The sequence below is a fragment of the Microtus ochrogaster genome, linkage group LG4 (assembly GCF_000317375.1).
Source record: "Microtus ochrogaster isolate Prairie Vole_2 linkage group LG4, MicOch1.0, whole genome shotgun sequence".
Classification (NCBI taxonomy): domain Eukaryota; kingdom Metazoa; phylum Chordata; class Mammalia; order Rodentia; family Cricetidae; genus Microtus; species Microtus ochrogaster.
Genome location: NC_022030.1, coordinates 41,213,612 through 41,240,914, shown reverse-complemented (window position 1 = coordinate 41,240,914; position 27,303 = coordinate 41,213,612). Strand labels below are relative to the sequence as shown.

The window sequence follows — 27,303 nt, the reverse complement described above, 5'->3', positions numbered from 1 at the left end:
CACAAGGAGACAGGAGGGAAGCCATAGGTGCACTGTGAGGGGTGTAGTGGGAGAGGGCAAGGATTCTCCTTCACAAGTAAAAGGCACGGTTACTGATTTTTTTTTTTATGTTAGGGTTAATGAAAGGGAAGAGCCTTAACTGTTCAACGAAGACAGTGTAAGAGTAGAGGTTAAAACCAATGTTGTCTAACTATTTGATCATCAGTCATAGTGGTTAAAACTACACAATGCTATTGTTCTATAGTTATTATATGAATGGCAGTGTCCTCCAAAATTAAATTACAAATGTCACTAGGGAGAATAGTACATATTTAAAAGTCTTGATGTACATTTTCAGTTAAACATGTACCATTTGTGTGAGTGTGTGCGTGTGATGTGTGAGTAAGGGCACATGCTATGGTGTGTGTAGTCAGAGGACATGTTTTGGGAGTCATTCCCACTTTCTGTTGTGGATTCTGGAACTGGACTCAGGTCTTCAGGCTTGTGTGGCAAGCCCCTTTATCTGCTGAGCCGTCCCACTTGAATAATAAACTTTTCCACCAGTCTTTCACAGTAGGAACTTCCCTTGACTTGTTAGAACATAAAATAAACTTCATCTTTCCAAGGAAGAGCATTGGTCCTGGAACACATGCATATAATTTGCAGCTATCTATTTATCTTTTCTTTTCTTAGGAATCAGCATAAAAGCAAGCACTTAGTAAAATTTATATGATAGCACACTAATTAAATAAAAAAACATTATTGATCTTAATGAAAATTAGAATTTCTCAGTTATAGCAAAGAAAGGAGAAGGAAATAAAACACATTATTCCTGGCTACTTAAAAGGACCAACCAAATTACTAATTGCAAGATGGATGGTCCAGGAAATAAATGACTGTTGTAGAGGACAGCATAAGTCAGCATTGTTAGCTTCTCATTTTTCTCTAATTAACTAGGAGGGATCTAAATGAGCTGTTTACTAATAAAGGAAGCTTTATCTAATTATTTTGTATTGTTAAATAGAGATTAAATACATAACCACTAGAATGTCTACAGGTGTAGAATAAAGTTTTTGTTATTTATTGAAAATAGACAATGTTTTTATACTTTTCCAGAAAACAATCTGTACCTTCAAATTTGTACAGTTTTGCAGTTGACAAGAAATTTTCATAAATATTTTCAATTGTCCTGAAGGATCTGGTTTGCTTCATAAGTAAGGTTAAGGAATACCCAGAGACTGGAATGAAGGCAACCGCATTTCTCTGGAGACCTTAAAGCACATTTGTGTTATGTATGATGCACTCAGAAAATCGCATGGTCCTATTTGTTATGGATGGTGAAGCTGTGCCACACCGGGGTGTGTGTCATCTTGTATGTCATGTTGGCCAGGGGAAGTCAGGGACTCTACCTCAGCACCTCTGCCTTCATTTCTAGTCACCATCCCTTTTCTAAAGCTTTTAGAGACATGCCTTTTAAACAGACAGTTGGAAATCAGTCCGCTTAGCTGTCATGTTGTGAGCCGCATGCTTTCCTGCCTGAATAGTTGACCTCACTCAGAGCAGAAGTATTGTAATGAACATGACCTTTTCTAGAACTCTTCTGGGGAACATGCAGCGAGCCTGACAGGGAAGAATCCTACAGTCTGCATTTAGAAGATGCAAAAAGAATTTTTAAAGGCACAGATATCTCAGAGCATAGTCTTCAAAACATTTGCTTTCTTAATAGTAACTTCTAACATATTTACTTATATGTATATATGTTTATATTTAAAGTAGTGCATGATGCTGCTGGATGTCGAGGAGCGAGTAAAACAGTCAAGGGAAAATGAAAATTAAACAGGAAAAAGAGGCACAGTTTCAGAGAGCCTTGACCTCTAGGGTGTTTTTGCCTGGTAAATAATACCCAGGACTCCATTACAGTTCATAAAGTCACAGAGATGGAGATGGAGTGACGGAATGGCATGTCTCATGTTGATACCCAAAATGCCTGGACTCTTTCCCTTCAGAATGCCAATGTCTGTTCTCAAAGAGTGAAAGCTATAATGATCTTTATTGCCTCAAAGACTGGGTGACCTAGGACAGAAAGGGGTAAAATGCCTGAGGTGTGGCCCAAATCCAGGGGACTTTCTAGTTTGGTTGATGAGCTCTTTCTGCGTTCCTTCCTCTTCCTCATTGTCGCCATTGTGGTCCTCTGGTTTCCGCTCCCTTTCTCCTTGCACTGATCTCCACGAACCACTTATTAACTGGTCAGTGCATGTGTTTTGTTTTATCTCTGGCTTTTTTCTTTCCTTTCCTTTTTGCTTAGTGGAGTCAAGAGTGATGGTAGGATTTGACTAGCTTCCAGAAGTCAGTGAAAATCATGTGTGCACCGAAGTTATATATTTGTTGCTCAGTAGGACATATGTGGTATTTGAAAAGCTCTTTTGTTGAAATAATACCTGTTTTTTTAAAAACAAAGACAAAGATCTTCAAATAGACTTATTATTGAAACAACAGATGATAATATCTAAGAATATCTGGTCTGGGTTTTCTGCCAGTTCTTAGAATGTTCCCTTTTTATATGTGTGATATAAATTTAGAAACTATGTCTATGCAAAACTTAATATTTTATTTACCTAATGTATTTTCTTTCTGTGGTTTTTTTGGGGGAGTATAAATTTAAAATTGTAAATGACTGTGTTAATCAGAAGCCAAACAGTATTTCATTGTATAGACTCTGCCTTTTGCTTCCATTCACTCAGGCGAGGACTACTGGAAGTCTGCTTCATTGAATGGAGTGGAACTATTTAGATATACTCAGATGTATGATGTACTTTGCTGGTTGTTACTTGATTTTCACCTTTATCAAATTATAAGCAGAGACATAAAGAGTTCAATTAATAGTCACTGATAAATAAAATGTGATTTATTAAGAATCAGAATTACAATAATCTATATTGGGATATTTTTTCATAATTAGTAATTTGTATATGATTACTTTTTGAGACAGGATCTCTCTCTTATGTAGCGCTGGATGTTCTGGAAGTCATTGCATGGACCAAGTTGACCTCAAACTCATAGAGATCTGCCTGCTTCTATCTCCCTAGAACTAGAGGCATGCACCACCACACCTGGCCATAATTAGTACTTTGGTATTACTATTAATAGGAAATTATACTATTAAATATGATAGATATTAGTGATTGTACCAGATTGAAACAAATATCACATATTTCTAAATAATCAGAAATTATAAAATTTATTTTAAAATGAATATAAGGCTGGAGACGAAAATTAGTGATAATATACTAACATAGCACGCCCAAGGCATTGGATTAAATCTCCAGTATCACAAAAATAAACAAAGAACTGTAAAAAGGAAGACAATATATAAAATATATATAAAAACATACACATATATATATGAAGCAATAATATAGAATAGAGAAATTAGAAATGGATTATTTAAAATATCAACAGTATTAATTTCTCATCAAGTTTTGGAGTTGCTGTGTAGTTTGTGTTTTTCAAGCTAAAGGGCAGAGTCCTGTGATGCTGGCTGTTGGGAACCAGTACTTCCGGTAGGATGGCATCGTTGATGCCAGCTAGACTGAGGTCCTAACAGGTCACTTGCAAGATGCTTTGCTTTCTCATGACCACTGTAGTTGCTCATGCCTGGCCTGTGCATGACATGCAAGCATGAACATATTATATTCTTTCAAAGACCCCATTGCTGCACAGTAATACACCATGATGATCTCAGAAACAAAGAGAGGTTAATAGCATTCTCCTTGCTGCATCATCTTTTAATTTTTGCTTTTCTGAGCACCATGATTTTGCAAAGGCTTTTCTGTAGTTCTCTTTAAGGATATAGGCCAAAGGAAAAAGGTGAGATGACAAATTATCTTTCCCCCAGTGGAACTTGTATGATTGTAGCAAGGTATTAATATGTTGAGATGCAAAATTTATTAACAATGTTGTGTGAATCCGAGGGAGAAGTTGGTGAGGGTTTGGAGGGTGAGAACATGCCACTCAGTTTCTCTTTTCTTATTGAACTTGAAGTTTACTGAGCATCGAGACTAGAGTTCTGCTTTTTGTTTCTTCTAAGAGGAAAGACAAGAGCAAGACTGTATGTCCTTCCCATAATTGTAGGCTTAGCAGAGTGCTTCTTTTCACATTAGAGCTTGTGCAATATGGAGGAAGATTTGTTTAGTATGACTTGTGAGTTGGTGGATTGGATAAAAGCAGTCAAGTGACAGAGAGGACCCGCTAGTGCACAGGTCCCCTGGTAATCGCAATGCTGCCGGCCCTCCTTCCCAGTTCCGCTGCGCCAGGTGAAAATTTCCTCGTTAACGAGAAGTTATTCCATTTCCTTTCATCATTTATTATTGAAGACCAAGTGTGAGTGGAGGAAGTTTCCGAGATGACAGGGTAGAATTTTAAACAACAACGAAATCCACACTGGGAATCAGAGAGGGGAGGGGAACTCGCATTGTTTATAACCCAGAACACACAAGAGGCTCCCTGCGGGAGAAGCTGAGCCATGCTGTCTAACCAGCAAAAGATTATAGCAGAGTGTGTAAAACTCCCATTGTCTCTGCTCCTTCTAAAATTCCACTCTTTGCTCTGTGCATCCGAGTAGAGAGGAGGTAGAGTAAGGGGGCTGTGTCCCTGCCTCTTGGTGTGTTGTTGCTTTATCATGTAGATTGTACTATGAGAAGATGTAAGTCCAACCTTTGAAGAATTACCCTTGAAATCTGAAGAGAAAACTGATTGGGGAAACCAAACTTGTTTCTATTATATATTTTAGGAGACGTAGCCCTGTAATATAGATTTAACGTATATATGTTTAAAAGAGTGAAAATAAAGCAGATACCAGCACACATATCGAGTAACAGAAGGATCGTTTACTGCACACGTTTTAAAACCCTGTGCGTCAGTGCACTTTGTTACCTCAGCTGATCATTCTTCTAGCTTGGTATGATGCTCCCTTTATTTATCATATAACGTAAATGAAGCATTTCCCACCGAGGTTTCAAATATAGTATTGAATACCAATTCAGCATTTGTATTTCTTTTAGCAATAATTGTGCTTTGTATGTGTTCCAAGTGAAGATTTTCATTCTCCTTTGGAAAAATAATCTCACTACATTCCCATGCCCTACAATACAATTCTAACTAGTTTGGAAAAAACAAAAACAAAAGCAAAATGAAAAACCAACTTCTTGTGATGGTGATGGAAGTTCTGTTAGCAGACAGAATGTAGGTGTGGGCAGAAAAGGAGATGAGACAGTGTGTCTGAGGCTGTTTCACTAGGCCCATGCCCATTTGAGAAAGTGGTTCTCTGCCTTACAATGTTCCTCATGCTGTGGGGACCATCAACCGTAAAATTATTTTCATTGCTACTTCATAACTGTAATTTTGCTACTGGTATGAAATGTAATACAAACATCAGTGTTTTCCAATGGTCTTAGGTAACCCCTGTGAAATAGGGATTGTAACCCACAGGTTGAGAAACACTGATTTAGGGTTATTTATTCATCCTGAATTTGGTACTGAGGAAGTTTAACCTTATCTGATTTGCTGGCCTTAAGCCAGCAATTGTGACTTTAAGCTGTCCCCTTTCTTTATTGTATTGGGGTTCCACTCATTAAAATAAATGAATAAAATTTTATATCAGAAGAGGTTGGGAATAGTCGGTTCCCTTCTGAGTGCAAAGACATGCCAGCAGCTTTGTTTTGCACAGAAGAGAGGGCCTTGAGAGACAGGGCTATCCTGCTCTCTTTCTTGGTGTTTGGGCTACTTGCAAACAGGCAGCTTCTAACTCGGGAAGGGATCAAACCTAACTTTGTCTGTCACCAATTACTATCGTGAGTCAGAATTAGCATCTATTTCTCCTTGAAGGGGACTGAAAATTGCTGTATGATGTTTCATGTCTAAAAGCAGAAATTAATACCTATGAGGTCATGAGTCAAGGCCTATAAAAATCCTTCTTGGACATCACATGAACACTTACTCAGTATTCCATTTAGGTATGAACACAGATGTAGTAATATGTCAGTCTGTCTCAATGAATTCTAATTTTCAAGATATACCAAAACATCAAGTCTGCTGTTGATTACCGAATAAATTACCAAAATCTAAAATATCTCATTTTCTTACTATGAAATGGTTCTAACAATCAGCTTATGAGCGTAAAACATGCAGTGTGTGGTTCTAGTTTGAAGTATTTGTTTCAAAATTCTCACTTAATGTGATTTGCGGGGGTGCCGTTCAGAATAGCTCCTGTACAGTACAGACACACTGGTGGCCGGTTGTCCATCTCTAACACACCAGGACCTCTTTGATTGTAAAAGGTTTGCATTTTATCTCTGGTCACTCACTCCTGAAACATGCAGAGATTCACTGCGCATGAAAGCACCGATGACACAGAAACAATGGACTTGCTTTGCTGTTCTCGTTAGGTTCCTAGGCAGCTAAGTTCTCAGTATTATCGTATCTGACGTGAACATGGCTGCTCTGGGTTTCTTTATGTACAGCTGCCCTTGCTCATAGAGCATATGCCACTGCCCTCACCTATGTAGAGCTGGACTTTCTTTACAGTTCTTTTCTCACTCCTCGGCTGCCATGTGCTTCTCAAGGCAACCACCTGCACCTTGTCTCTTTCCTCTGACCTCACCTTGGACCAGATGCTGATCCCTCCATGAGTTATTCTGAGTCTCCATCATTCCTTTGCTTCAAGGATTCTTTTGTATATCCTTGGATATCACTTTCCAGCATAAATTTCTAGGAAGAATATTTGGTATATTAAATTATCAGATAGATGGTTTTGTGTAGCTATTAAGCAAATTGAAACATGGCCAGAGTGACTAGAGATGTAAATTTTAAGTTTACGTGAAAGGCTTTATATTTGAATAAGAAGTTGGTTAGTGCTTGCATCTTGTACAGCCTAGTTCCCGAGCACATAGCAAAGGGCTTGGCTTTTCTCAGTTTGTAATATTAGGAATATCAGTAGTCCAATAATTTTCTCAGAAAATACATTGCTCTTACAAAATACTCATTAAAACTTGTGTATGTTAAAACTCCAAATAACAATTTAACAACAAATTCAAGGCACTGGCAAGAATGCACTGTTTAGAGACCAGAAGGGCTGCACACTCAACAGGAAAGCAAATTGACTTGAGAAAATGAAAGCTAAAATAACCTGCACCAACTTGGCTCTCTCTTTTTAAACTTAAATTATAAATTAATTGAAGAAGGTTTAAGATTAAAACAGGTGAAATGCAAATGATTTAATTAAGCTATATTCTTTTATTTGGAAGAAAATAATTTGACTTCTACTAAAGTTACAGCTGATTTCTGATTGTAGATATTCTGTAGTCAGTTTAGAGGGTGGTCTGCACGACCTAAGGAAGCAAGCTTATGAAATACAAAGTGTCTAGGCTTAACCCGCTCCCTGTGGAAGAGGATAAAATATATATTGACTGATACCTTTTTCTGTGGAGCACTGTCTGGACACTGAGGACAATACACAAATGGGAGGTATGGTAATAGCCTCAGCAGCTCACATGTGTCCTGGGGACATAGAGAATACGTTTCCTGTTAAAATGCACACTGCAGACAGCACATACACAAACTAGTCTCAATGTTCCGTGTTCCTACTTTTACATACTGCATTTGTGGCATGTTTTACAATTGTCTACCAATAACATTTTTATATTGCACAAGGTTTTAAATGATGTATTTAAAATGTGTGCTTATATTACTCCCTTGCTGCTTGACATTATTTACTTTATAAAAGTATTTTAAATTGTTATTCTTTGATAACTTTGCATTGTCTGTTTAAAAATTACTCACTTTGATTCTATGTGTGTGTGTTTTGCCTACATGTATATATTTACCTCCTGTGTGTACCTGTGGAGAGGAGAAGACAGCATTGGATCCTCTGTGCCTGGAGTTATAGACAATTGTGACACATCCAGGAACTGAACTCAGGGCCTCTGAAAGCACAGCAAGTGGTCTCACTATTAGCTTCTGAGCCATCTCTCTAGATACAAGTTGTTTTTCTTTTTCTCAGTGGGTTTAGTTATTTAGTAATGGTTGCTTCCATGAATTTGAGCTGGGCCGTTTACTGAAACCTGGGAAATTTACCAGCGGCTATCCTACTGAAGAAGATGGCTTGTCCTCCACCGCAGCTATATCCTATTGGAGTTTGGTAATAACGCTTTATTTAGCATGAGTTAGAGCATCTGTTATCACAGCCGTATGTTTCAGTTTCATTGCATTGACTGGCAAACTGTTGTAATTTGATTTTATTGTATCCAATATTGCTGGAAGCAGCCCTCAGGTATTGGGCAATAGATGATTTCCAGTAGCATTCTCATTTTTTTTTGCACCTTAGCTCTTTACCGATTATTTTTCTATTGGTTTTGAAATTTAGTTAAAAGCTGGCTTCAATCACTCTTGTGTCTTCTCTGTTACACAGAAAATTACATTAATACCTTAATTTGTTTGATAAACATTTGTTAAGTACTATCTGTGGGCCAGATGTTGTGGTAGGTTTTGGGAATAATCTGATGAATGAAATGTTTATGGAGAGAATGTGCAGTCTTGTGTAATGTTGGACACCCAGGTCAAGTGGATTCCCATTTCACACACGTGTAAAAGTGTTAAGAGTAAAAGTCAGATTTTGGAAAAGAAGCTACAGATTTAGGAATCATGCAGCTGGGCTAATAGATCCCAAGACAGTGACTAAATGTTCAGAGGGAGATAACTGGTGTGCCTGGAGCAGGTGTCAGAGGACAGAGCCATCACAAAAAGCTACATCAGTTACAGTGGATAAAAAAACAGGGTGAGAGGGCTGGAGAGATGGCTCAGGGGGTAAGAGCACTGGCTACTCTTACAGAGGTCCTGAGTTCAATTCCCAGCAAGCACATGGTGCTCACAACCATCAGTGATAAGATCTGATGCCCTCTTCTGGCCTGCAGGAGTGCATTCAGAGCACTGGTACACAAAACAAAACAAAACAAACCAGGGTGAGATACTACTCAGTAGAAGGCAAACCCGGTCTCACTGTGTTACAAGAATGAAGTGATGAAGTGGGTCACAGGGAAAGCATTTCTGACTTTATAAAAGGAAATCCCTAATTATCACTGAGCAAAAAAATTAAAATGGTACATATAAGATTGTGAAAGCCGGAGTTGTCAGCATTGCTAAATGTCTGAGGCCTCACTCACAAGGGCTGGAATAATTTGGATTATATATTTATATAGTTTTAAAAGATAAAGAGACATGAATAGCTTGGAGATGGAATGCAAGAGGATTTCTAGTGTGTTTGAAATGAAACAGTTCACTGGTTCTTATTGTGCTTGTGTGTTTGTGTGTTTGGTCTAATCTTGAATCTTTCCCGTTAAATTCCAGTGAGTCTGTTACAGAAGAAACCTTGAGAAAGGCCAAGGAGATTGGGTTCTCAGACAAGCAGATTGCCAAATGTTTAGGACTGACTGAAGCCCAGACAAGGGAGCTGAGGTTAAAGAAAAACATCCACCCTTGGGTTAAACAGGTAATGTACTATCCCTCTCTATCAAGGATTTCTGTTTTGAAATGTAGGTATCACTTCAAAATCATAACAATGAGTGCTTAGAAAATGGCTCCAACTATTTGATGCCCATGCCATTGTTACGTTTGCTCAGCACAGGGCTGAATCATGTATGAAGCGGGAAGGATGACGAGGCAGAGAGATGTAAAGAAAATAGGACTTCTACGCTTTAAGGAAAATGACCGAAATTATTCTGCTTTTGCCCCATGTCCAAACATATAGGTAGTGACAGAAATTCTTGGTGTAATAATATATGGATCAGCGCAGGGGCAGAGCCTCTGGAAAAAAATCGTTTTCTTTTTGGGCACTTATTTTTTAAAGGGCAATACTTTATTTTAAGTGCCCCATCATTATGGTTCATTCAGTATTCATCGCGATGGGGCTAGACATAATGATATAATCTAATATTCATGACAATCACACATGAATGTTCACAGGTATGCCATTTGGTTGGCTTTTTTTTCCTTCTTTTAATGGAAGGGGTGTCTTGGCTTAAAGTACCACCAGCTGTTTTTTGTCCTTTAGAATCATTGACTTTTCTCTGTGGGCTTAAGGCGCACACATAAACCCTTAGGTCACAAGCTGGAGTCTAAATACTTTCTGCTCAGCGAATATTACCTTTCTTCTTTCTTACCAGCATTGCCAGCTTGCCCTGTCAGCCTCAAATTCTTGCTCACTAAGCTACTGAGAGTAGAATTGATTTTACTTTTTCCAATTATGTCCAATGAGATCGAGATTCCCCATTGCCCGTTTGGGCTTTATGGTATTTGTGTCACCCATTAGTGCTGTTGCTAACTTAAATCCTATACACTGATTTGCAAACTAAAAACATTTTCCCATACAGATTATTTTGGTCTGACTTAGATTTCAATGCAGAACTACTTGGTAAGGTGAGTTGAGTGGGAAGCAGTTTTGGTGACTTAGGAACATTTTCTGTTGGGAGGTAGTACTGCAGAGATCCAAGATGTACCGAGATGTCCAGTTATGTACTGCTCAAGTGAACTTTAGACTATATTGTTATTTCTTTTGTCCCCTTTGTTTGCAGAATCAGTAAGCAATTTGATTATACATAGCTTAGTAGACATTATAGAAATATCAAAGGAGCTCAAAAATCTGAGTCTTTAAAATTTGTGATGGGAAGAGTAAAATCCTTGTCAAGTAAAGAATTTTCTCTTGCAGATTGATACATTGGCCGCAGAATACCCATCGGTTACAAACTACCTGTACGTTACCTACAATGGCCAGGTAGGAACTACACAAACGTCACATGTAGAGAGCTATGGGCTTAGGGGTAGCTCACATTATGGAATGCATATTTTCACCACTGATTATCCGATGACCTTGGTAAGGAAGTGGTAAAGAAATACCATGAGGCACAGCTGCCATAAGGAGTTACCGTGGCCATTCTGATTGGCATTGCCTTAACAGTGAAATCGAGCAAGCAAGAGAAGATGTGACCACGCTGCATTCTCATGGCTAACTTGGAGATATTGAACAGATCAACTTTGAAATAAATAGAGCTTTTGCGAGATTTTGTCCCATGTTGTGCTTAGGGATTTTCTGGGGCTACTAGAGGTGCGTGGGAGAAAGACACACTTAGAGATGGGGCAAGTATTTTGATTCGCTGAAATAATATCAATATAATGTCAATATTTTCTATTTTCCTCTCAGGAGCATGATATCAAGTTTGATGACCACGGGATGATGGTGCTGGGCTGTGGTCCATATCACATCGGTAATGTGACAACATGTGTCCATAGATCTTTGCAGTTTGTCTAGTGCCCTTTTAAATATGGATTCGATTACTGAGAGTTCACCAAACAAATGTTATTATAAAAATGTTTTGCAACATAGGAAACTGAGATTCAGTAATTTAAGGACAGAAAAATGGGATTCAAGCACAGATCTCCACTATAAATTCCGTCTCTTTTGTGTCATTATAATACATCATAATTTTCTGTCTTGTTAAGAAAGAAGGGCATAAAGAAATCAAATTCCCTCCCAAGACCTATCCTAAAGCATGAATCTAAACGTAAGAGGGCCACCTCCAAGCATTGTTGTGTTAGGAATCTTGTTTCCAACACATCTATGTAAACATCACCATTTGTACACAATACTTGGCTGATGGCCGCACAACTTCAAGACCTTCATGGCCACCTAAGCTCTTCTCTTTGGAGCTTCTCAACCTTTACATTTTATGTGACCCATATACTGCCATCACTTTACACAGTGGTTCAGAGAAGAAAAGCCAAAGCTGATGAGCAAGTGTATACTTAACAACATAGAGGAGCAAGCTGCTACCTGTAGGTAAACAGTATATTTTGATACGACTTTTTAGAAGATAATGTCCTAATACAAAGGGTTAATACATGTGCTTTGGCTCCTATGAAATCCCATCAGAGTGATTTAGTCATTTAGGTTTTTATTATGCCTCAGATTAGTTCATAGAAGGTCACTCATTATGATAAAGGACAGGGCTATTCAATCAATGACTATATGTCAAAAAGGCAGCTCACCTCAAGGACTGCTGGGTAAGCCTCTAAGAGTCACTAAGTGGAGGGGCTAAAGCCAGACCTCAGGTGTCTGATTGCTACCTTAGTTGTTCAGCACACTGAGGCAAGCATTTCCACTCTGAATTTCTTTCAGTAAATGAAGGTTATTTTTTATAATTAAAAATATTTCCCATTGACCTTGAAACCCTGATTTCTTCAAGCATGAAGATACCTATAACTAAGCTTAAGTACAAATCAAGCCAACATTTCATTATTGTTTAATCAGTCCCCACTTTTCTCATTATTATCAGAGCTGGAAAACAGGTCTAAAGTTTTATTTTAAATTTTAATTGAAAGGCATTCTCTTCCTTAGCCTGGACTGGCTGGAAACTTATTTCTTTTCCTCTCCTTCCTTTCCCCCATATCCTCGTCTCTGCAGGCAGCAGTGTGGAATTTGATTGGTGTGCTGTCTCCAGCATCCGCACGCTGCGCCAGCTTGGCAAGAAGACAGTGGTGGTGAATTGCAACCCTGAGACCGTGAGCACTGACTTCGATGAGTGTGACAAGCTGTACTTTGAAGAGCTGTCTCTGGAGAGAATCTTAGACATCTACCACCAGGAGGTAACAAAGGGAAGGAAGAAACACAAGAGAGAGACAGAGATTCAGTGCATATCTTATACATGATTGCATTCATGTGTGTATATTTATATTGTAACTTTTCTCAGGAAATATCACCAATTTCTTCCATAGCCTAACTTTGTAGTGAGACTCTGAGGAAAACAATTGCCCTGGCTTTTTATTTCTGAGGTCTTGGCACAGAATGATTATTTTTAGGGAACATTCCCCACTTAGTTTGTATGCATTCCAACTGTAGTGAAAACTTTGCTTGGTCACACATGCCAGTAACACATTAACTAGCAAAAAGGGGTCTCCGTAAATATTTTTAGAAATGATTTCAGAGGTCATCTCTACATACAATAAATGATGTGGTTTAATGATGTACAGTTTTCAGAGGAGACAGACCAGCTGTGACCAGTTCGTTCCTTTCCTAATCAGATGAAATCATTATTACTACCCTTTAGTTTTGAGATCAGTGAGTCTATTCCAAATGATTCTGGTTCCTGTAAGACTTTCTCTTGCAGTCATTGACCTATCCTCATGCCAATATTATTGAGTGTTATTCTCCATGGACTAGTGATTTAATGTTACTGTTAAGTTGGTAGAGCAGGTTATATTATAATTATATAAATAGCTTTTGGAAAATTTCATAGTGAGATCCAATAATTGGGCCTTTGATACCATTCTAGTTAATTCCTCACCACAAAGGAACAGCCCTATAAGTGGGGAAAAATGACACTGAATCAGAGCCACAGTATTGAATTCTAGTTTTGACTGAGCAAACCTCTGTCTTGTGTGAGGTTCTTAAAAATTGCACAAAGCATCTTTTAGTTAAGGGATAATGAAAGGATGAAGGCACAGCATATACGGGAACTGTAGAGGTGAGGTGGAATTGTGGGTAATATGGCAATGTAGTGTGTAATAACTTTAAGCTTATAAAGAACAATAGATACTTAGTGCCTACCTATGTATAGCCATAGGTGTCTGCTGAGGCCTCACCTACTTATCTAAATACAATATAATGACATTCATCTATGATGTAGAAGATGTTTTAGCTCTCTTACTGATATGATTCCTTTATATTCTCAGATAGATAGAAAACCGTCAAAGAAGTACATTATGTAAATGTTTCTTCAGTACTTCGTCAATGCCAGGTTTAGCAGGAAAGATATGTCTTAGTTGTGGTTATATTGCTGGAATAAAACATCCTAACAGAAAACAACATGCTGGTGGCAGGGGGAGCATATATTTCTCCTTAATATTCCAGGTAACAGTTATTACTGAGGGAAGTCAAAGCAAAAACCCAAGGCAGGAACTTGGACTCAGGAACTGATGCAGAGGCCTTGGAAGAGTGCTACTTACTGGCTTGGTCTTCATGGCTTGTTCAGTCTGTTTTCTTACACTACCCAGGACCGTCCGCCCATGGGTGGCACCACTATGGGGTGGGCCCACAACATCCATCATCAATCAAGAAAATATGTCACAAGTTTGCCTGTGGGCCAGTCTGCTGGGGGAATTTTCTCAATTGAGGTTTCCTTGTTGAAAATGACTCTAGCTTGTTTCAAGTTGATATAAAAACTAGCTAGCTCAGACATTCTATTCAAGGCATTAATAAAAATAAAGCTTGGATCCATGATCTATCATGAAAAATCAAATACTTCCTTAAAAATATTTAAAAACATCATTGGCAACAGTATCATGTAAATTCTAAACTATTTTCTTGTGTAACAATTGAAGGAATATTTAGAAACTTCTATTCCACTTTTAAATGTACTTATACATGACTTTAAATGAAACTCTGAATGTATCTGAAGAATTTTAGAAATAAATTTATTGGCTCTTCATCTAAAAATGGCATCTAAAATAAATATCACCATTTAAGACTATAATATCATGTTGGATAGCAGATGATGAGCATTCCACTGATGTGTCTTTAGGTTATCCTATAGGGTGTGTTATGTAACATATACAAAGATGTACATATGTGTGTTTCTTTTCATTGTTGCCATGACTGTAGGCTCCTCAATGCTGCTTTATCATACCTGACAAAGGGTATGTCTCCACTGCACATTGCCCTCATCTGACCTCGAGATGCCGAATGCCGAAGCATAATCCACAGCATATTTTTAAAGAAAGTTGAAAACATGTCTAACAGTTTTTAGAAATGTAACATTTAAGCCATTTCTAAAGGAAATGACTCTCTCAGGAAGGCATAGTTACATGGGATAATATCAAAATATGGTGGGTCTCTTAGTCTGGTTTTGGACCATGACTGACCTTCTAAAATCAAATACTAAGAAGTGACCTGCCTAGTGACTAAAGCAGGCTGTCACTGAGGAGGTTTTTGCCACGGGGTTTGAGGGAAGTTCTGACATCCACTTCCCACTAGTCTTTAGTACTTTTTTTTCTTAGAAACTTTTTTCCTAGTATAGTCCTTTACCTGTGGATATCACTCATGGGTATATCACCCATTTTTCAGGAAAGGAACATGTGTTTTACAGGGTGACCAAGAGAATCAGTCATTTATTCTTCTGATTATGTGTCAAGGTTCTGCTGGAGGAGAGATCTGAGTTCTGATAGTGTACGTGTTTGCTTGCTACCAACAGTGTGAGTGGCAAGGGTCCAGGAAAAAAGATACCAGGGCCCACTACTGACACAGCTTTGCTAGATGACATTTTTCTTAGTGTCCAACTTGCTTAGACCATCCCCCATAAGGGGAAAGTTGTCCTTAAAGTATTTTGAAGTAATTGACTTGAAATTGTTATATTGCTAGAGACCAGAATACCCGTCATGCTTCTCATTACTAGATCTGCTTGCATGGAGCGGATTATTATTTGAAATCCTTACAATGAACAGGGGTCATAGAGATCTGGGCTTAAGTTCATACAGCTCTTTATTTTGCACTAGATTTCTATTTGAAAAGTATAAATGAAAGCACTACTTTTAGTTATATCTCAGCCCCACTTAAGATTTCTTCCTCAACTCTTTTTATATTTATTCAGTTAATAACATTTGTGTGTGTGTGTGGGGGGGGTTGTGTAGTGGGCATGTTAGTATGCACCTGCACTCTCAGATACTTAGAGAAATGAAGTAGAAAATATAATTTGAGCCCATGAAGTTAAGACCACCCTGAGCAGCATATAAAGACTCAGTCTCAACACACAAACACACAGACACACACATGCACATGCTCATGCACACGCACACATACTCATACTTGCAGACACCCAGATTTCATCTGAAAGTACAATACAATACCTTTTATGTCACTAATAGTTTGAGTCTTCCTTGGATAACTTGCCCAACTTTTACAACGTATACTTTGCTGGACTGTACTTTGTAAAAATGTCTCTTTCCAAGGGTTGAATTGTATTAGTTTTAGCATTATAGGTCTAGTTAGACAATGGTACTTCTGTAATATGAAAGTTAAATGAATGAATTACAAACATTAGTTAGTAATGAACAATGCACAATAGAATAAGAAAGACTTTAAACAAAATTCATTTTTAGAATTTGGTGTAGTTGTAGTTAAATATGATGCCAATGTTCTGCATTAAGTGTACTATGTTATCTAAAATTAAAAGTATCAAAATATAAGGTGTAATATTTCTCATTGGTATATACAGTATAATTTTGTAAATTGGAGATAACTCATGAAATTATAGGAATCAAGACCATTTTTAATTAAGCAAAAACTATTTCTATTAATAAGTTACATTTTCTCATTTTGCATTGTGCCTGAATTACAGCATTTAATCAGTACTGACCAAAATGATTAATGGTTAGAAGAAATTAAAATGTTCTCAAATAAATTTGAAGTATTTTCTTTTAATTTGTTAGGGATTTAAAATAAATTTCTGGTGTGATTATAGCTTCGATAATGTTTAGAAATGTCCTCATGTTACCTTAACTTAGGGAAATTGGGTTTTGATGTAGGAAGTGAAGCTGAAACTAAAGTTGAGGGGCTGCAGAGGCAGCTAAGTGTAACATGTCTGTCTCTCATGCTTCATGGTCTTGGTTCAGTCCTCCGTGCAGTGGACTTAGAGAGCCTATTGGATTGTTTTGGCACTAAATAATGTATAAATATGTGAGGCACAATCTTAACTTTAGAGAATTATTTTCCAGGATATTACATGAAAATGAGGATGGCTAACCTGTGAGGAATGCCAGGATTCTATTTCTATGGATATATCTACAATTCCTGTACTTAGAGTTAGGAACAATCAAAGACACTGGGTGTCCACTTTCCAAATGCTGCCACTTTTTAATACCATTCCTCATGTTACAAAGACCCAACCATCCAACTACTTCAGGATTTTAATTTTGCTATTGTTGCTTATTGTTATGCAAATATCTAATTTACAGAGTATCTGAGATGTACCACCTGTGAAAGGGATATTCAACTCCCAAAGGGGTTGTGACTCACAGGTTGAGAAGGCTGGCGTCTTCTGTGAAATGGTTCTAAGTTGGCTTTGCTCAACCAACATGTTCTCACATGTGAAGGACTTCAAAGAAATTAAAAATGGGATCCATTTTGACTAAAGTATAGTTTAAAGTTGAACAAAATCGTTTGAATAAATTTATCAATATTTAAATTTTTTTTATTAAACTCCTTTCTCTTTTTCCAAGAAATTAACAACTTCCAAGGAAAGAATAAGATAGAAGTTACTATTCTTTACTTAGCCCTTAACCGTGTATTCTGAAACATCTATTTGGTCTTTATAGTATCCTCATGGGGTGATTGCTACCAACACTATTGTATAGCTAAAGAAACTGAGGCTCACTGAAGACCAAGTCTCTCTCTCTATATCTATATCTATATCTATATCATCTATATCTATATTTATATATATTGCTCTGTTGAGTACAGGGAAGAGATGCCAAGATATTAGTCAAAGAAAAGAGATGATATTTGGGATGTCAGAGCGGAGGTGAGAAATAGATGAACGTAGACATAGAGTTGGTTAGAGGCTAGATAACTGAGGGAATAAAGGGATAAGAACAATGACCCGAGAGGTTTTGATGGTGTAAAGAATTTGTTAATGGGAGCATACATAGTTGTAGATAATGAATCAAGTATTCTTACTGTGTTGAGGGGGCCAATGATGAGTAAGATTGGAAATATTAGATGGTAGGAGTGTGAGCTTTATTCTCCAGGACACGTTGGAAGAACTCTGAGTAAAAACGCAACTGGGAAAATAGGTATTTAGGGAAAGACAAGAGTATCCCAGGAAATCATGGATTATCATAGATTATTAGTTCTCTTGGATTATAGTGACTAGTATATGATACAGTTCATTCATTGGATTAAAAATGTCCATGTATATGTCTCAAGTGATATTCATATGTAGTTCTGTGGAACTTTTGTATGGATTTTAGGCTGCAAATATCTGCAAAGTCAAACGAAGTTACACTTATCCATTGTGTTAAAATCTAATGTTCTTCTGCCCTGGCAAACAGGATGGAAATCTTGGCATTGTGAAATACTATCGATATTATTAGCACAGCCGTCCATTCCTGTTCAGGTTACTCCACTGGTTGATACTGTGAATTGTCTCCTCCAGGCATGTAATGGCTGCATCATATCAGTCGGAGGCCAGATTCCAAACAACTTGGCAGTCCCCTTATACAAGAATGGTGTCAAGATCATGGGCACAAGCCCTCTGCAGATCGATAGGGCTGAGGACCGCTCCATCTTCTCAGCTGTCTTGGATGAGCTAAAGGTGGCCCAGGCTCCCTGGAAAGCTGTTAACACATTGGTAAGGAGAGGAACAAGAGTCTCATTGTAATGTTCTCTTTTTAAGAGTCAGAACCTGAATGTTAACTACTAGCAAAGTTAACTAGAGGGCAGCTGGAATGTGCACTGTGCTTAGTGAATTTACTGTAAAGTAGCTGTGTTTCCATGATTGCACTTAAATGCTGATTATAAATAGACAGCAGCATTCTCATTAAGATTCAGACAATGAGAAGAAGTTCAAACTATTTTTGAACTAGATTTGATATTTAGAATGAGAAACTAGGAATTTTATGTATCTCAGTGTCCAATTTACATTTTAATGGAGTCTTTTGAGAGGAGGAATAAAAAGAGTTAGGTTACCCCTTGATCTAATGATACAAGTCTGCATTTTTATTGCATATTTTAAACTATTCATACCCTTTGTGTTGTTTTTTTCCCCTCTATGAATTAGAACGAAGCACTGGAATTTGCAAACTCTGTGGGCTATCCCTGCTTACTGAGACCTTCCTATGTTTTGAGGTAATATACTGTTTTCCAGAACAATGGTTCAAAATCTGGGAGCTACAGAAATGCATGCTGCATGCTAAGAACACTAGGGTTTGGTGTGCAGTTATTTGTTAATCCAGCCACAATCTCTAAAGCAACACATGAAGTTTAAGGATCAATGTTCAGTTTTGCAGCTTAACTTTTCTTCAGAGACTGGTAATGGAAACACTACCATCCTCATCTAATAACAACACAGCTAACAGTATTTCCTTGACAAACTAAAGAGGGATGGTTTTATAGAGAAAATATTAAAACACAAACAAGGATCTTTCAGCATCGTCTATTTTTTGGTAGTCAGAAATGATAACATCTTTTGAACTATCATCAGCTCCTTTGGACAGTGTCTTTGTTTTGAATTTTTTGAGTTTTTGAGTTCAGATTTCTGTAGTAGTTAAATTGTGATGGCGAGGAACATGGGCAGCGAGGATCTTTCATATTAAACGTTGAAACTAAGCTCCATCATCAAAGGGGGCGTTGTGAATTATCACGTAGTCTCTTCAGATGTTCCCACATGTAAGGAATCACTTCTCTGAACAAGGGATAATAAGAGAAACACAATTTGCTGTGCACAATTTGGAAGTGTGAATGGAATTTGAGATGGGATCCTTTAAAATAATGAAAAATTTCAAAAGAAGAGGAAACGTGCCCTTTTATTGAAATGACATTTTGTGTAAACCAGTCTAATAATACTACTTTGAAGAATTAATGTAATTCAGTTTAAACAACAGGGATGTGTTTAAAGAGGGCTGAAAACAAGTCTTTGAATATTGCCCGTTATATCTGTCTTCCACTTTCCTGTGCTCCAAGACCACAGTTTCATTGTTTTCGCAACCCCCTCAGAAGCCATAAAGCAATTGCTTCATGCAGAGCTTTATAGTAATTAGAAAAGATAAAGAAAATATTACCTTTTAAAAGAAGAGGGAAGTAATCTTTCTTCCCTACTCCAATGCTTCTTTCCTACTTTCTTATCTCATTTTGAATGTGTCAAAATACAGAATAAATCTACTTAAGATAGCATTATTTCTCAGGTATTTAGAAGGAAGGACACAGTTGAATACATTTCTGTCAGAGATTGCATATCGTTTTTGTAAATGTTACTTGAGAATGGGTTCTATTGTTATAGAGACTAAAAAATGACCTGCCTTGCAGAGTGCTAATATGCTAAGATTAGCTGTTGATAACAAACACTGAGGAAACAGGGTGAGAAAAATTATGTTCTTGACTGAGTCCTCTTAACCCTTAAGATCCACCTGGAACTAGCAAAGCACTGAGCTGCGAATCCAACAGTGTAATTCTGAGGCTAGTCAATTGCTGGGAGTAGCCGGATTTTTGGGGGGCTCACACCTAAGTTTTTCAACTTTTTACTTTGATTTGTTGACCTTGTGATTATGGGGAATAAAACTCAGTTTAGAAGAAAAATACTCTTTTTATTCTACTGTATTGGAACAAGACATTGCTTGGAATTGTTCAATCAAATGTAATATACTTTACTTCTGAAATGGTAAAGAAAACTCACTTGCTTTTCCCTTCCCCTTTCCCAGTGGATCTGCCATGAACGTGGTATTCTCTGAGGATGAGATGAAAAAATTTCTTGAGGAGGCCACCCGAGTCTCTCAGGTAGTGTTCCATTTCCCCTCACTGACTCTCACCAATTGGTACCTAGTTTTCGATGCAGATTGTTTTCACACAAAGTTGCTAGGGCCACCTTCCATTCTCCTTCTACCTATGTACTAGTTTCTTATATGTGAGCAGGAAAAACTGAAAAGGAAGAAAAGGCGTTAGGTGATGATCAATTCTTAGAATTAGTAGATGGAAGACTTGTACATCTCAGATCACCCAGATTAATTTGTCTGGAGATTCTGGGGTGTCTATGGATAAGTACCCATGCTGGATGCTTAATAAGTATTTTATCCTTCTCGTCAGTTCCATGCTGGTCAGGTTATTCCAGGGACTCCCAGTTTCAGGACTATCCGGACACATTTGTTATTATTTGGTGAAAGCTTTCTTGGCTTTTAATTCTCATACCTGGGGATCGGTCTTTATTTTATTGTTTAAAATACTTATTTTTATTTTGTGTTGTCTTAATTATGGTTTTTATTGCTTAATTATGGTTTTTATATACCATGACCAAATAGCAAGTTGGGGAGGAACGGGGATAGGTCTTAATCATGCAACTTTATTAGTCAGTCCCCTTGTTCACCTATTGATTTCTTTTTCCATTCTAACACACTGCATCTGTGAGTTAATAAAAATGTTTATAATTTTGTGGTGACTTAGACACCTTTCTTAACTGCCCCAAGCTTTTACTTCCTCCTTTGGCGTTACCTGAGTGTGCTCCATTTAAGATTTACCCAGCAGGGTTATTGATTTGCAGACCTCGCACCGTGGAGGATGAAAGTAATGTTTTCCTTTAAAAAGCTTTCAAGGGCTAGTTGGGGTTTAAAAAAAAGAACAATTCAGAGGGGAGTTTGATGTTAGGCAAGTGGAATTTGAAGGGAGCTGAAGAATGAAGTCAGAGGCATTTCAAAGTGGGAAAAGAGCATAGATTGCTCTGAACATAAGGACCTGGACCCCTTTCTCCCCCTTTCTCATATGATAGTTGTTCATCAGGGATGCTCGGTCATGGGGAATGTGGAGAGAGATAATGAGCGAGAAAGTAAAAAGTCTAAAGAGAGGAAACCAATGGGGTTAGAACTTACGTTGGTATGGACGCCAGTTACTGGAGGACATCTCTGTAATGGGTCAGTTACTAACTTTTACACTTTATTCTCTGCCCAAGATCATGCCATGTGCCTTTTTAGAAAGGCCAGCAACTGCATCCAATAGAGGAATGGGATAAGGTTCGCTCCTTTTTTTTCTCTGCCAGACACATTTTAGCCTCAAAGGACTTCCACTCAGTGGAATTAATTTTATGTTTCTGTCAACATGTCAGATGAACCTACACAGGGTCACAGTTTTGTAATAGAGATGTCCTTATGGGATATATTCTAGTTCAAGGCTCTCCATCATGCTACAACAGAACCCGTAGTATTCGATTCAATATAGAGTAAAATTAATACTATACATTGTTTCTTTATTTGTTTAGCAATTCATATATAGTAGCTAAAAGATAATGTTTTGTTTTCAACTACCAAAGGAAATACTCATGAAAAGACAATCAAATAATTCATCTGTATTTATTTATCTCTGTGAGTTTGAATATATAGGAATATGTATATCACATTTCTATGTATACACTCACATGCAGTATCTACATTAATACAATTTCTTTGCTTGTAACATCAAAGCATGAAATAATAATAATTAGATACAAGCATTGCAATGAGAAAAGGTGGGATGCTGAGGGAGACTGCATAAATTTTGATGTTCAATTCTTGAGGAGGCATTTTAGAGCTAATGTCTGAGGAAGTCTGTTGTGTGAGTAGAAAGAAAGATACAGCATACATAACAGTTTGAATGTGAGAAAGACCATAGGGTTTCTAGAAACTGATAAAACATTAATTGCATATCTAGGACATATCTAGCACTGCCTGTACTAGTAGCACAGAAAGGATGCATGACAGAGAAAAACCAAATTTAAGGAGAAGGGTTAGTGAGCTACTGCATCAGTACAGATGGAGGTGGCAGTGGTCTGGAATACCATGGAGAATAATGCTGCAGGTATTCACTGAGGGGAATTGGTGCCTAGGCAGAGGGGAAGGCTGGAAGGTGATGAGAATGACCAGAGTTTCTGACCCAGTGACGTGACCGAGAGAAAACTGTCAGAGAATGAGACAGTTTTGTGCAAGAGATGTACTTCATGTCAGACAATTTGAATGGGGCAGCCTGAGAGAAATTCTAATGGAGATTATGTGAAGGCAGAGGGCTGTGTGTGTTTAGAACTGAGGATGAGGAGATGGGTTAGTGGGGCTGGAGAGATGGCTTGGTGATAAGATTATATATAATGCTCTTCACGAATACTTGAGTTTGGTTTCCAGCATCTGAGTTGGAAAGTTTCAGAGGGACCCATCACCTCCGGTCTCCAAAAGCATGAAATTATATGCACATACCCACACATAGACCCACACCCATAAACACATGATTAAAATAAGATAAAATTTAAAGGAAAGAAGATGAGTAGACACAGTTTACATAGAGATATAAGAGTTGACTTTGAAATTAATAGCTATCCTTTAAAGTGAGACTTTGGAAATGGGGGTATTCACTGATGGCAAGTACAGAAGAAAGGAACAGCTAAGATGGACGCTAGCTGGGTATCAGCATTCTAGGGCTTAGTGTAACATAAGGAATAATGAGGGACCCTGGGAAAGAAACATGAAAATGTATTTTAAAATTTAAATTCTATTTACAGTGTTCAAGGAAATACGTTAAATTTACCACATGGAGAAGACAAAGAATTATAGCATAGTGGCCAGAAAGGGCTTAGAGAAATCTTCAAGAAAGTAGCACCTGGCCTAGGTGTTTTGAAGCAGAGCTGAAACATGAAAGATGATACACAGGGAAGATAAGCAATGGAGACAGGTGCATGTAACACGTGGTTCAGAATTCCAGAGCATAGGGGAGGAGACACATTGATTGGCAAGATCATCAGGGATCCTTCTCATTTAGCTGGGAGGAAATATGCCAGTCTGTGTATGGAGAGGCACCTCAACATTGTCCGGGGCACTGCATACAGGTAGTAATTCAAGTTTGAAAAGTAGTCCAGAGCACTGCCAAAATAAGCACATGTTATAATGTAATAAAAAATAGATTTGATTTGCTATCCAGTTGCCATTTCTATCCTCTAAAAATAAGATATCAAATTGAGTGTTCTTATTCTCCTTTAACCTTATTCTCATTTCTTACACATTTAATTCACATTTTGACTAGGAAGTTGTAGCATTTGCAAAAAGAAGTGAGGACAGGAAGAATCTGACCCAACACTAATCTACAGGTATAGGATAAGGGGATGTACATCCATGGTTCTGAGAGAAGGGAAGGACGTCATATTTATCTCATCCATAGACTACTCTCAAACTGGCTCCGAAGCCAACGTTTGGGATTTCAGGATTCATTTTTACATGGCTGAGCCCTCATCGATGAGAGAAACACTTGCTCCTACTGTAAGCAGACCATGACCTTATTCTTACAAAACAGACCAGCTAATGAGCGCCTGTTGTATGTTTGGCCTTAAGTTTTCCGCAAGTACTGCCTTGTTATTTACTTAAGCTGCACAGCTACCTGATATTATACATGGAATTTGTGCTCAAGGTTTTGCTTCTGTTTGTTTGTTTGTTGTTGGCAGGAACACCCGGTGGTGCTGACTAAGTTTGTCGAGGGTGCCCGGGAAGTGGAGATGGATGCAGTTGGCAAAGAAGGACGGGTTTGTACTTTCTCTCACTTTTCCTATCTTTATTTTCCCACCTGAAACAATCACAGGTTAGAATTCACAGTTTCTGAAAGTCCTAATGTCTGGACATGGTGGGGAAGCCGTTCAATCAAAACAATTTCTACTACAGCAAACATTACAATACTCCCACCTCACTAACAACAACAACAAAAAAACCAACCCTAAAATGCTCTTCTCAAAGTCTCTGAAGAGTGAATGGGAGTGTCATGGATATCTCTTCCTAGAATTTTGAACTGTTAGCATTTTTCTTTGATGATATTCAGAATCAATTACCATCCCATACTCATCATTCTTTTTGAATAGATCTTTCATTCTCATTTTCTTTTGTCTGTGGCATTCCTTTCATGTTTCAGCGAGTGTTATAAAAACACCTGGATGCTTTGCTTTCTGAAACGTCTAATTGAATCTCTGGTTTTTCTTCTTATTTCCCACTATCCCGCTCCTTCTCACTGGGTTAAAGGCAACCGCACAGAACTGTGTAGGCGGGACAATAACATAAAGTTAGCTCACCACATCACATCTGGAATGGCTGCAATGGTGACGACTCTGGCGTCAAGGAGAAGGGGAACTGGAAGGGTGCTTCGCTTGAATTTGCTGGTTGCCTTAACAAAGCATTTGTGATTTATCTTGAAATGTAATACTTTATGTTTTAGAGAGGGCATGTCATTTTATTTGCTTCAAGGATAAAGTAAAAAATTGGCCTTCATCTTTTGTTTTGCAAATAATTCAAAACACTGCCAAATATATCAAATCTTTCCCCCCTAACAGATCGGCAGTTCAGAATAGAGTTTACTTATTTTCTTTTAAACTCATGATTATTTCTACCAACCACAGAATCTTTTAGTCCTGATTTGAAGCATTCCGAGATACTGTTTCCAATCCCCTATCTTAAAGGACAGAAATTTTTGCTGCAACATCTTCAGAGGATATTCATCTGGTTCTTTTAACTCATTGTTGACTCAGGGTACAAATTCCTGTAAGATTACATATGGCTTTTGCCTTCATGTGAATTCAGCACTGGGAGGGATCCTGGGACTTGAAGATGATAGGCATGTGCTGTGCCCCTGAGCTACACCCTCAGAACTCTTAGGTTCCATAGTGGAGTCTACTTTTTGTTTGAGGAAGAGCATCTCACACATCATCTGTCTTGAGATAATCTTTTCCTTCCTAGACCTCTCATTCCTAATCTCCTGTTTTAGATCATAGAACAAATTTCTTTTTCTTTCCACTTTTAATATTTGAAGGTAGAAATGAAAAGCAATTGGAATGTGATTGTACATCTATGGAAATGGAGGATGAGGACTGACCTGGAGATGCGTGTTCTTGTTCAGATATGTGCTGCCATTGCAGCCCATGCTGGCTCATTGCCGTGGATTTGTTCTAGATTTCTGGGATGTGTGTTAAGTTTTCACCTGCAATCCATTGCACATTGTCCCATATCTGTTTTTTGAAAATGTTTCAAGCGTACTCACACAATTTCAAAATTTATTCCCTGATATGGGCATATCACTCTGGTTTATTGTGATGCTCACGATTACTTCTGTTTCCTAGATTCCTAGATAATACACACACACACACACACACACACAAACACACACACACACACACACACACTCTCTCTCTCTCTCTCTAGCATACTTGTGAGTCCATGCATTCACACTCCCATACTCACATACATAAACACACATAAACTCTCCCACATAGACTTATACATACAAAAATGCACAGACATGTGCTCATTTATATGCAGTTTTTGCTTTACAATTCTTCTGTGTAGATAAACACCCTTGTTAGTCTCCTTTCATTAGAAACCAATGACATGAAGCCTTGTCTAGGTCCCAGAGCTCAAAAGTCACATCAGAAGAATGGAAACTCAGTGCCATTCTGATTTAAGCCATTTATAAATATGATGCGTAAATAAATCTATGTGCTTTATAACAGTCTTATACAGCCAAGGAATTATTGCCTCATACTAAGCCTCATAAGTTCCTGAGCAATGTATCTTATTAACATATAGACAAAAGTGATTGAGGTTATAGACTTGAGAATCTGACGGTCAAGGGTTCAAGTTCCTCTCAGTCTCACTAGCGACACAATCTTGGTCATTCATCCTTACATTCCCTTTGTTTCCTTACTATAGAAAAGGGCAAGAATATTTTCTTGTCTCTCAAACTTCACTTTAAAGATCTGGGCATCAAATCTTCAATCTTTCTTTCTAAACCACCAACATTTGTAGGTGTGTGATGTGTGATATATGGCGTTGTTCGCCTCACTAGAATTCACCTTTCTTCTTTTCTTTCCTGGTGTCTGAAAGATAAAGCTGATTCCACTGTAGTTTCATGTCTTATCCTCCCTTGTCGGTGTGAGTTGACTTAGTCTCCTTCTGTTTACAATGTTGGCAATCAGTGGAAGAGAAAGAAACAGTCTCTGTCCCTCCATTTTTCCTGGAGAGGATACTTGTCACCTTCCACTGAGGCGCAGACAATGGAGAAACTCTTTTCCCTGCTCTTAATGGGAATTTGGCAGAGTAATTTACTAGTGGTGCCAGAACTGGTTAAACATCAAAGGAGGTAGGTGATGGAGCAGTGCATGGAAATAAGTTCTGACAACTTTGTAAAAAAATCTTCTTTTGACAGGTCATCTCCCATGCCATCTCTGAACACGTTGAAGATGCAGGTGTCCACTCAGGGGATGCCACTTTGATGCTACCTACACAAACCATCAGCCAAGGAGCCATTGAAAAGGTCATCATTTATAAATGGAAACAGAAAGGAAAGAGCAAAAGATAAAACCACCACCACAGCTATAGAAAAACCCTTAGGTTTAAAAACACTAGGTAGTGATGTAAGGCATAATTCAGGTTAGATTTAATCAGGAACATCCTTGCTCTTGACCAGCTGAGTGTCTTAGGAATGATCTCTTTCACTGTGACTAGAACCTGATTGGTTATGTGGTACTGCAACCT

General features: G+C 38.0%; 1 protein-coding gene across 1 annotated transcript in view; it reads left to right on the top strand.

The window, feature by feature from the left end:
- Cps1 (carbamoyl-phosphate synthase 1) overlaps window positions 1-27,303 on the top strand; it is a 109,831-nt gene that overhangs the window by 63,316 nt on the left and 19,212 nt on the right. The window contains exons 22-30 of the mRNA XM_005361429.2: window positions 9,379-9,520; window positions 10,736-10,801; window positions 11,228-11,291; window positions 12,488-12,669; window positions 18,231-18,425; window positions 18,855-18,922; window positions 20,491-20,566; window positions 24,234-24,311; window positions 26,975-27,082. Coding sequence (XP_005361486.1) covers window positions 9,379-9,520; window positions 10,736-10,801; window positions 11,228-11,291; window positions 12,488-12,669; window positions 18,231-18,425; window positions 18,855-18,922; window positions 20,491-20,566; window positions 24,234-24,311; window positions 26,975-27,082 — 979 coding nt within the window. The remainder of the gene's footprint in view (window positions 1-9,378; window positions 9,521-10,735; window positions 10,802-11,227; window positions 11,292-12,487; window positions 12,670-18,230; window positions 18,426-18,854; window positions 18,923-20,490; window positions 20,567-24,233; window positions 24,312-26,974; window positions 27,083-27,303) is intronic.